The sequence below is a fragment of the Populus nigra genome, chromosome 15 (assembly GCF_951802175.1).
Source record: "Populus nigra chromosome 15, ddPopNigr1.1, whole genome shotgun sequence".
In the NCBI taxonomy this organism is placed as follows: Eukaryota; Viridiplantae; Streptophyta; class Magnoliopsida; order Malpighiales; family Salicaceae; genus Populus; species Populus nigra.
The window spans coordinates 4,412,813-4,424,213 of record NC_084866.1 but is presented as its reverse complement, the minus strand read 5'-3'; the positions used below and the strand labels follow the sequence as shown (position 1 = coordinate 4,424,213).

At 34.5% G+C, this 11,401-nt stretch overlaps 1 protein-coding gene across 1 annotated transcript; it reads left to right on the top strand.

Moving 5' to 3' along the window:
• The first annotated feature begins 408 nt into the window (after positions 1-408).
• On the top strand, positions 409-1,779 carry LOC133674675 (protein BIG GRAIN 1-like B). Its single transcript, XM_062095888.1, has one exon. It carries the CDS (start codon positions 409-411, stop codon positions 1,777-1,779), a length of 1,371 nt encoding a protein of 456 aa, XP_061951872.1.
• Positions 1,780-11,401: the final 9,622 nt, after the last annotated feature.

Sequence of the window (11,401 nt, the reverse complement as noted above, 5' to 3'; positions counted from 1 at the left end):
CTGCAATTAGGATGGACACGCGCATGGAAGGATCCCTTTATAAAGTCCCTTGCTTCTGTTCCCATTCTCTTCATCTTCGAGGCGTGCAAACATCCTTCCTTTCTTCCTCATTTTTTTCCTGTCTCAGTCAAGCGTGACATTTTGTGCTCATTAGCCATCACCCTCTCTCTCTCTCTAGATAAGTTCTTAGGGGGGGGGGGGGGGGGGATAGAGAGAGAGACAGAGCACACTTGCTTGTGTTTTAAATAATGCTCCTATCTCTCTGATGTACTTCTTTTTTCATGACTATTAACTCCTATTTTGTGCCGGTATTGCAGCTTTTGAGTCTCTGTCAAAACCCAAACAAAAGTGAAACATTTTCCCTAAGCCTTATCTCTCCTTGATGTACTCGTTTCCAACGTAGAAAGCATGCATAGGTGGGAGAAAACAGTTGAGGAAAGATACAACAAGCGTGATATCAAGAACCCATCTTTCTCTTCATCTCTTCTGGATGAAATCTACCGTTCTTTTGATGATGGTGAACCAAAACATGAAGAGTTGAAATTCTATCGAGAAACAAGGCCGAGGAAACAAAACAAAGGGACTAGTGGGATTAAGATTGAACGAGAAGAAGGGATGTCAGCTCTTCAACGAGCTTGTTTGATCGAAAAATGGATGGAACAGAAGGTGAGTCAAAAGCTCATCACTCAACAGAGGAGGCAAAAACTGATAGAATTCGAGAGAAAATCACAGCTTGAGCATGATCTTGACCAAGATGTCCTGTTTTTTAGCTCCACTTCAACCTCTTCAGATTCTAGCTCTGGTGGGTTCTCATCTTCTGATACAGAATCTATGTATGGTGGGTTCTCAAGGGCTTCTTCTTTCAATCCACCAAGGCCTCTGCCAGTCAGGACAAGCTCGTCGGCTCGGTCAGGAAAAACAGAGAGGACTCTGTTTTATGAACAGAGGGAAGCGCATATGTTCGATGATTACCACTACAATTCTGCTTCAGAACAGACACCAAGGTTCGAAGAGAGCTTAATCAAGCCCGAATCAAGAGCCTTAAAGACTGACCGCAATCTAAAGAAGGTGAAACAGCCAATTTCACCGGGTAGCAAGCTCGCAAATTTCCTTAATTCCCTCTTCACCACAGCGAACAAAAAGAAATCAAAGAATTCACCTACCAATGGAAACTTTGATGAAGAAAGGGAACTTAAATCAGGGCAAGCATCAACCTGCTCTTCTGCTTCATCGTTCTCAAGATCCTGTTTGAGCAAGCATTCGCCATCGACAAGGGAGAAATTACGCAATGGGGTTAAAAGGAGTGTCAGATTTTACCCTGTGAGTGTAATTGTTGATGAAGATTGCAGGCCAGTCGGACACAAATCATTATATGATGTGGAAGAATCAAGTCTAAAGTCTGTTTCTCTGTCAACAGCATGGAAAATTGGGAAATCACCATCAAGAAAAATAGATGATGAGCATAAGTACCAAGTAGTGGAGAAGAGTAGGAGAATTGAGGAAGTGGCGAGAGTGTTCTTGAAAGATTATCATCAAAATAAGAAGAAAAATGATGTTATTAAGATTGGTGCTGGCGGAAAGTACAATGATCGTTTCGAGGATGAAGATGAAGATGAGGACGAGGATGATGATGCTGCAAGTTATTCGAGCTCGGATTTATTCGAGCTTGATCATCTTGCAGTAATCGGAAAAGATCGTAGGTATTCTGAAGAGCTCCCTGTGTATGAAACTACTCATCTTGACACAAATCGTGCCATTGCTAATGGCTTGATGGTGTAGTTTCTGTTAATAACTATGATGAGCTTATGTACCAAGTATTTTTCTTTTTCTTTTTCCATAATGGATCCAATGTGAAGATCCATTTTCGAGGTTATTGGGAATCATAGGAATGGTGAAAGGTGAAAGGTGATGGTATATGAAAATATAGTTAATTTCTTAATGGTTGATGCCATCTCTAATGGCTCCAATTAGAACATTCTTTCTGTTCCATGCTACATGAATTTTGCAATGCCCTGGCTCTATGCGTTTTTTCGGTGCTATTAATTTCATGGGACATATGATGATAAAATTATGCAGGAAGTTGGCCAAATCTCAGCCCTGAATGCGTATATTTGCCTAGCTAATGTTAATGATTCAGCTTCGAAAATAACATTGATAAAATAAAGAAGAGAGGATATGATTTCACTGAAAAGAAACAAGTGGGGATGTGTTAATCCTTTGATGGTGATCTTAACTGGGAGAGAGAGACTGACAGCACAGGTTTTGATAGAACTGAGGAAAAGAAATGGAAAGGAAAGAGAGATAAAGAAAGAAGTGAAGGAAGAAGAAAAATAAAAGATTCGAGATCGTAATCACAAGAAAAATAAGAGGGTGTGATGGTAAAGGCAAAGGCAGATCTTCGCCCATGGGAATAGAGAAAGTGAGAGCTTTTGCTTTGTCCTCCGTCCTTCTTCCCTTTCACTCAATAATAACATAAATTATATATTAAGATTTTATTTATTAATTTAAGTTATTATATTTTAATAACTTTTTAATATGATAATGAGTCTTAATAACTAAGAGTCACGAGTTCGAATCTTATTATTTCTATTTATTTAATAAAAATTAAATGTAAAATAATATAAACTTGTATAAGTTTTAACCCTAAAATACTTTTACTTACAAAAATATATTAAAAAATAATATAAATTATATTTTAAAATTTTATTTAATAATTTAAATTATTTACTTGAGATAGTTATTCCTTTAGGCATTGAGGTTGCATCCCCCACCATTTCCAGCCGAGCAACATTGAAAACCTACAGAAGGTCGTCTCCCTCCTTACCAAGAATTCCTTCTTAATTTATCCAAGCTTTCTAAATTATCCATCTTAAACAAATGTTTGCCACAAATAACTTATTCGTGGCCCACAAAACTAAAATTCAACGATTAATGCTATCAATACTTGTGATTTTCATTAGAATATCTCAAATTCAATCGATCCATTATGGCTTCAGTTGTTCTCTTTCCTTCACACCTAAAAAAAGAAAGAAAAAAAAAGGAATTAATGCATTGCGTGTATCTCATAGAGGCAGGCATAGAAATTGTTCAAATTCGGAGGCAACAATAAAGAAGCAGTATGGTGCAAGACATGGTAACAGAAGATGGTGGCCCTAAGAATTAATATAGGATAGCTGTATCAATAAATAAATAGCTGTAAATATCAAATGAGTTTAATTTACTGTCGACGACGATATCGATTGCATAGTTCTAATGAACTGTAGATCCATGTTCGCAGATGGCACTTGAAAATTTCTGTCCTTTAGGAAGATTTGTGTTAAAGGGAGAGCGGGGAAGAGAGTGAGCGAGCAAGGGAGGGCTTTAAAGCTCTCAATTTATTTTTTTTTAGTTTAATGTAAGTGTTCGGAGTAGCTTGTGCGCACTTCAACTAATTTAACGGGCCCTGAAGTTAATAATCATGTAAGCCTCTAGTGGCTATCATATGAGCAACCACAGGGGTCGAACCTGAAACCATATAATGAGCAAATTTCTTGATCTCAAGCTCTTACCACTAGACCACCATAATAGGATGGTGGTTTAAAAATAAGATTAAAAATTTTTAAATTCTTTTTGTTTTAAATAATTTTTTTAAATAAAAGTACTTTAAAAAATAAACAATACCGTGATAATAACAAATAGGCTTTTAAATATCCTCTGTCACCTTCAAAAGATGAAAAAAAATAAAGGTGGTGATTTGATTGCCTTCACTGGCTTTATACATGCATGCAACATTGTCTTCGCCTGGAAATTAAACAAATTATTTGATTGATAGCAAATCACTACATTGATTGATGTATTACAAGGGGGGTAAGGCAATGTTGAGAATTATTGTACGTTTTCCTGTTTCATTTTCTCCTCAAAATCCTGCTATATATGTCTTTTTAAGATGCTCATCCAAGTCTTTATAGAGAGCTGAGACATGATATGCCCACAAGGAATCATTTAAGTATGAATATGCCAATCAACAAAATTTTCTTGCCTCCAAGAATCCAACATTCCATCCTAATTATGCTGCTACGTGCAGTATATATCTTTCTTGATTTTGCCATATGGAGTCTCGAGTTGCATTATTATACTATACTCCATGAAAACAAGATCAAGAGCTAGCTCTTGAGTGACAATTACTGCTCAATTTTCCTTCCTCATGCATCAAAAGCACCGAGTAAATAGAATTTATTACAGAGATCAAGTTGAGAATATTAGAAGCAATGATTATTAAGTGGCTAAAACTAAGTTCAACTTAAATCCTTGTAAGAGGCTAGGGGTCCGGGTCCATCGTTAGTAGGCCTAATAATAGTGGATCTATAACCCTGAGCGGTGTAGCTTACTAATCAGGCTTTAGATTTGTTCTCTAGAGGTCATTAGTTCGAGTCTCATAAATCTCATGACAATTGAAGACTTACATGACTGTTAACTTTAAGACCCGTAGGATTAGTCGAGGTGCGTGCAAGCTGGCCCGGACACTCACGTTAATAAAAAAATAATAATGAACCTATATGTAATTAATACGTGATGAGCATACAAAGATTAATTTATAATGTGAAATTGGATAGTTCAAAGAAGTATACTAATAGTAATTAGTCCAAATTTGTTTTAAAAGTTTTTTAAAAAAGAATAAATTTTTTAATTTTTCTTTGAATTAAATTAGTTTTTTTTTGTGTTTTAAGATCATTTTGATGTGCTGATATTAAAAATAATTTTTTAAAAAATATATTATTTTAATGTATATCCAACCAAAAACACTTTAAAAAACAACCGCTACCACATTTTTAAATATTCTTTTATAATTAGAAGCTTAAAAAACAAGTGCAAACTATATTCGTAACTTATTCTAGAAATACTAGTGAAGGGCTCATTTGGATTTTTGTAATGAAATTATTTATGTTGAATATAACAGTGAGCGATAAAGTTATATTAAGAAGATTGAAATTGAGTTATAAAGAGTATTATTTTTGCGAGGATTATGCTCCCTATCCTTCCTCTCTGGGAAATTCCGTATAGTAGGTGGGGAAGTTGGCAGCAATGATGAGAAGAATAATGTTCGTGGGCGTGAAGTGAAGTTTTCTTTGAAAAAATGAACCTAACTGGCTAGCCCCCTCTTGTCATTCATTTGTTTAGTCTAATCACATTGATGCTCTGTCCACCAAACTTTGCACTCGTAGTTATCAATCTTAGCCTTGGTAACCGGTTCGTTTGAAATTTAGCTTTGGTCAGGTTTTCCTTTAGTGACCGTTTGGTGACGTGGTTGCGGGTAAGGTTCACCCGCAACCACATTAATAAACGTTTGGTAATTAAAATGAAAATACTTTCAGTGGGTAGGACCCACATGGCACCGCTGGTTTAGGAGAAGCAGCATTTTGCTGCTTCTTGTCTGGGAAAAACAGCTACAGTGGAGCTGTTCACTAAAGTGCACAGTTTTTTTTTTTTTTTAAATTTCAAAAAACGTGAATTAATTCACTCCCATGAAAAGTTTCATTGTTTCTTTTTTTTTTTGAAAAACCAGTATAGTTAAATGATTTCACTCATACTATTCACGTGAACGTGAACAATATTTTTGAATTTTTTTTTAAATTAGCTTAAGATGAATTAAATTTACTTATACTGTAATCTCAATTTTTATAAATGATAATATTTTACCTAATTTTATTACACACTCAAAATGTTTTAGAAAACTGTAATTCTTGTCAAATGAATTTTGTACGTAATGAAATTGTAAATTTTTTTTTAAAAAAATTGACTTTTACTCAAAAAAAACTAGTATTTAATATTATTTAATAACACTACATAAATTAGAAGGATATCGCATAATGACGTAACATTTATGGAATTTGATCGCAATTCCAATTATGTTCTTGACGGGTCCGACCCAGTTAAAAAAAATCAGTTTTTATTTTTATTTTAATTGTGTTTTATTCAAAAAATTAGAAGGAGATTGCTTGATGACGTAACAAAAACTTCAGTTTTTGTTGTTGCGCGCTTAAGAAACCATAAAAAATATTGTCCTTATTTGATAGATTTATTTCGTATGTGATGACATTGCACATAGTTTAATGGAATAATAAAAAACATTTGATATCAATATTATTTATTTCATGATGTAATAACATTAGTTAAATCTACAATATTTAAATTAAAAATCATTCATATATATATATATATATATATATATATATATATATATATATATATTATAACCTCAATTTGAAAAACATTTTTTTAACCAAACACATTAAACTACTTTTTGTTTAACCACAGTTTTAACCAAACACCTATTTTTTCAAACCAACCTCAACTAAAAGTACTTTTTATAAAACAACTTTTTTAAAACCACAACCACAACAGCAACCTCAATACCAAACACACTCTTAAACTATTAAAAAAAATTAATTTAGTTAAACTCAGGTGATTAGGCTAAATAATCTCCAATAATTTCATGGTCAATTCATATATGAAATGATCTAGTCAATATTTTTTAAATTTTTTTTGTGCAAAACAACATTATTTCCATTTTTTATAAATTTTATTAAAAAAAAATTAATTAACATAAGTTAGTTTGTTAATCTATGGTTTAACCTGCTCGAGTTAAATTAGATTTTATAATTATATTTTCAATTTAATTAACATAAGTTAGTTTTTCAATCTATAGTTTAAGCTATCCAATTATGATTTGAGTTTTAAGCTAAATCAGATTTTATAATTATATTTTCAAATATGGTTAAACAAGTTAAGTGTTTCTTAATAAAAATAGTAGGTTCTTATTAAGATGTTGATTTTTGGAATCTTTTAGAAACAGGTATAAACCTCTCTAGAAAAATATAATTAAAAAATTTAAGTAATTAAACAAGGTTATTTAGTTTAACAAAAGAAAAGCATGCTAAACATAAAAATATTTCAAGAAAAGCCTAGAGTTTATGCATATTGAAATTATAAGCATGCAATAATAAACTTGTAAACATGTATATTATGGCAAGTAAATATATAAAAGACTATAATATAAAAATCATGCTATGAAAGACTAAAATATATAAAAGTTTTAGTAAGCATACTAAAGCATGCATTCAAAAAAGCATAAGAGATAGAAAAATAATCATAGCATGCATTATGAGAAAAATGGATTAAACAAAATAAGATAATGATATTTACTTGTTAAGACACTTTAAAATTGATGAATTTTTATTGTTGTTAAGGATGAATCATGTGTCCCTTAAAACTTTATTACTTCTTTCTGATAAATTCAATATTCAATATTGCTTTCTTATTCACTGAATACAAGATGTTTTAAACGTTATAATACTTCCTCTTTATATAGCAGTAGAGGTAGAATATTACTAACTAATCTATCCCTTAACTTTACGGAAACAATTCCTATTTTTACGCTAGTATTATTAACAAACAGTAAATGAAGAAATATATATATATATATATATATATATATATATATATATATATATATAGGATATTATTAAGGCTTGAATATCTTTGAATCTTCAACACTCCCCCTCCAGTTGGTGCATAGATATCGCATATGCCCAACTTGTTGAGACAGCAATTAAAGCTTTCGCTAGACACTGCCTTGGTTAATATATCGGCAAGTTGTTCTTGAGACCGAACATGAAGGATTTTGATAATTTTTCCTTCTAACTTTTCTTTGATGAAATGTCTATCCACCTCAACATGTTTAGTTCTATCATGTTGGACGGGGTTATGGGCGATATTGCATGCCACCTTGCTATCACAATATAATTTCATAGCATTTGTCTGCTTAATAAGCAATTCCTGCATCAGATTCCTGATCCATAATAACTCGCAAATTGCTTTGGCCATCCCCCTGTATTCGGCTTCGGCTGATGATCTAGCCACTACTTCTTGTTTCTTACTTCACCAAGTGACCAAATTCCCCCCCACGAAAGTAAAATATCCGGATGTAGATCGTCGATCCTCTATTGACCCAGCCCAGTCAGCATCGATGTACCCTTCAATTTTTAAGTTTTCTCCTTTTTTAAACAGAATTCCTTTTCTTGGAGATGATTGCAGGTACCTCAAGACCCGAGTAACAACCTTCATGTGTTCTTCGCTTGGGGAGTGCATGAATTGACTGATCACACTCAAAACATACGCCAAGTCAGGTCTGGTATGTGCGAGATACATTAATCTCCCCACCAGTCTCTGATATCTCTCTTTATTTGTATGGATTTGTTGTGGATGTATACTTAGTTTCAGATTTTCTTCTATAGGAGTATTGACTGGGCTACATGTTGTCATACCTGTTTCTTTCAATAAATCCATGGCATACTTTCGTTGAGATAGAAATATTTCTTCTTTGATCTTGATACTTCAATGCCAAGGAAGTATTTTAAATGGCCAAGAGACTTCATTTTGAATTCCTGAGCAAGATGAATTTGTAATGCTTTTTTTCCCTCAGGATCATTTCCAGTAACTATCATATCATCAACGTATACAATGAGAGTTGTGATTGCTTTTTTATTTCCTTTTAAGAAAAGGGTATGATCTGAGTTGCTTTGTTTGTATCCAATAGATTTCATAAATTTGGTAAACCTTCCAAACCATGCTCTAGGAGATTGCTTCAACCCATATAGGGATTTCCTTAGTCTGCATACCTGTGTGCTTCCTTGGGTTTGCAACATACATCTAGGAGGTAATTCCATATATACTTCTTCTTGGAGATCCCCGTGCAAGAATGCATTTTTTACATCAAATTGGTATAGGGACCAGTCAAGGTTCACAGCTAGAGATATTAGGATCCGTACAGTATTGATTTTAGCCACTGGTGCAAAAGTTTTTGTATAATCAATCCCGTAAGTTTGAGTGTATCCTTTGGCAACCAACCTTGCTTTAAATCTTTCAATGGTACCATCCATTTTATGTTTAATGGTAAACACCCACCTGTATCCAACTGGTACTTTTCCTATGGGTAAGTCAACCACTTCCCATGTTGAATTTTTTTGAAGAGACCTCATTTCTTCATTCATAGCTTCTTTCCATTTAGGATCTTTCAGAGCTTCCTGCACACTATTAGGGATAGACATAACATATAATTGTTTCACAAAAGTTTTATTTTCCTTTGACAGCCTATGATAGGATACAAAATTATTCATAGGGTAATGTGGTTTAGAAGTGAAGAGTGGTTCATAGTCATTTCTAGGTTTTCCTCGTGTAGTTCTATGCGGTAGAATTTTAAGTTGAGTTTCAGAACTTACCTGAGGTTCGGGCATAGATTCAAACTCAGAAATCACTTGTTCTATTGGCTCATTATGCACGGGGAAAGCTGATGACTCAGATTCTTTTTGCCTTACTACTTCTGTCTGGTCTTCAGTATATGGTTGCGGCTCCAGTTGTATCATCTCTTGTGACTGAGGCTCGGTGTAATATTTTTCACTTATAGCATCCAAGTGATACATGTTGTCTTTGGGAGCCTGTAAGTTACCTTGGTTGTCCTCGTCATTGATCCTTTCAGAAGTGGAGTAATACATTTTATCTTCATGAAATACTACATCAAGAGTAACATATAGTTTATGGGTTGGAGGATGGTAACACCGGTAACCTTTTTGGTGTTGAGCATAACCAACAAAGACACATTTGATTGCCCGAGGTTCCAGCTTGTTTCTTAATGGCTTGTGGAGATGAACAAATGTTGTACATCCAAAAACTTTTGGTGGTAGATTCGACATAATAGGTGATTTTATGGCATCATGAAGCACATTAATGGAATCTGAAACTGTAGGGTACTTGAGGGTAGTCTGTTGATGAGGTATGCTGCTGCTGTAATGGCTTCCCCCCAGTATCTAGTTGGCATATGAGCTCCAAACAAGGAAGCCCGAACAACTTCAAGAAGCTGGCGGTTCTTGCGCTCTGCCACCCCATTTTGCTGAGGGGTGTAAGGACAGGTAGTTTGATGAGTAATCCCATGGTCAACTAGATATTGTTTCAGTTCTTGGCTGATAAATTCTCCACCATTGTCACTACATAGAACCTGTATATTAGAGTTATATTGTGTGGCTATCATTTTGTGAAATTGTTTGAATAATAAGCCAACTTCGCTTTTGGATTTCATTAAACAAATCCAAGTCACACGAGTGTGATCATCAGTAAAGGATATAAACCACCGTTTATCACTAAGAGAGAGGTTCTTTGCTGGACCCCAAACATCCGAATGGATGACCATAAAAGGTGCTGGACTTTTATTTATGCTTATCTGAAATGGCACACGATGGCTTTTAGCCAATTCACACACTTCACATTTAAAGTCTGAGTTATACAGTTTAATAAAGAGTTTTGGCAACAACTTCTTTAAGTATCCAAAAGATGAGTGTCCTAGGCGTTTATGCCACAACCAAACCTCAGAGTCTGCAGATTTATTGGCTGAGAATGCTTGAGCTAACTGATGAGAGCTTGCTGATGTTAATTCTAGATAATAAAGCTTCCCCCGCCTAGTACCATAGCCAATTGTCTTCTGAGTTTGAATGTCCTTAAAAACACAAAGGTTAGGCCAAAAAATCACAATACATTGTAGGGTACGAGTTATTTGAGCCACAGATAGTAGGTTGTGATTAAGAGTTGGAACAACTAATACAAAATCCAAGTTTAATTGTTTAGTGAGGGTGACAGAACCTTCCCCAACAACATGTGAAGGTGTACCATTTGTTGTGGATATAGTATGCTGTTCATAAGGTTTTAAAGATTGAAGACATAGATTGTCAAAGGTCATGTGGTCAGTAGCTCTAGAATCAATTATCCATTCATTACTATTTCTAGTAGAGGAATTATGAAGGACCTTACCAGATGTTGTGATCAATGTTGAATAGTCCTTAGGTGCAATGGTGAGTTCTGCTATTGTACCAGATGTTGTGACCAAGGCTGAGTTGTTCAGAGGTGTGCATGCGGTGGTGTGTTATGCAGCAGCTGCTAAGGCATGAGTGTTTGATCTTTGATTTCATTTTCGTGGTGCTTTAGCAGGATCCCACCATTCTGGATATCCAATTAATTCATAGCATTTTAACTTTGTGTGACCAGTCTCACCACAATAAGTGCAAACGTATTCTGTTTTGGCTTTTCCAATCTCGTAGCTGTTATTCTGAGGTCCTGCTGCCCGATTGATAGGTCCTGTATTGGTTGATCGGTATGTTCTAGGCTTGGCTCGTCGTGCCATCATCGCAAATGATTCACCAAGATTGGTTTCATTGTTCAGAGTAATTTTGCGAACAGCATCACGACGTACGTATGCATAGGCTTCTTCAAGATCCAATATTGGATCTTTTTTAAGAATCTCTCCTTGTATTTGCTCAAATTCAGCATCCAATCCATTCAAGAAGATATGTACTAGCAATCTTTCAACAGATTTTCT

Coding starts and splice junctions, on each gene's coding strand:
- LOC133674675 (XM_062095888.1), top strand. CDS start 409: ATGCATAGGTGGGAGAAAACAGTTGAGGAAAGATACAACAAGCGTGAT.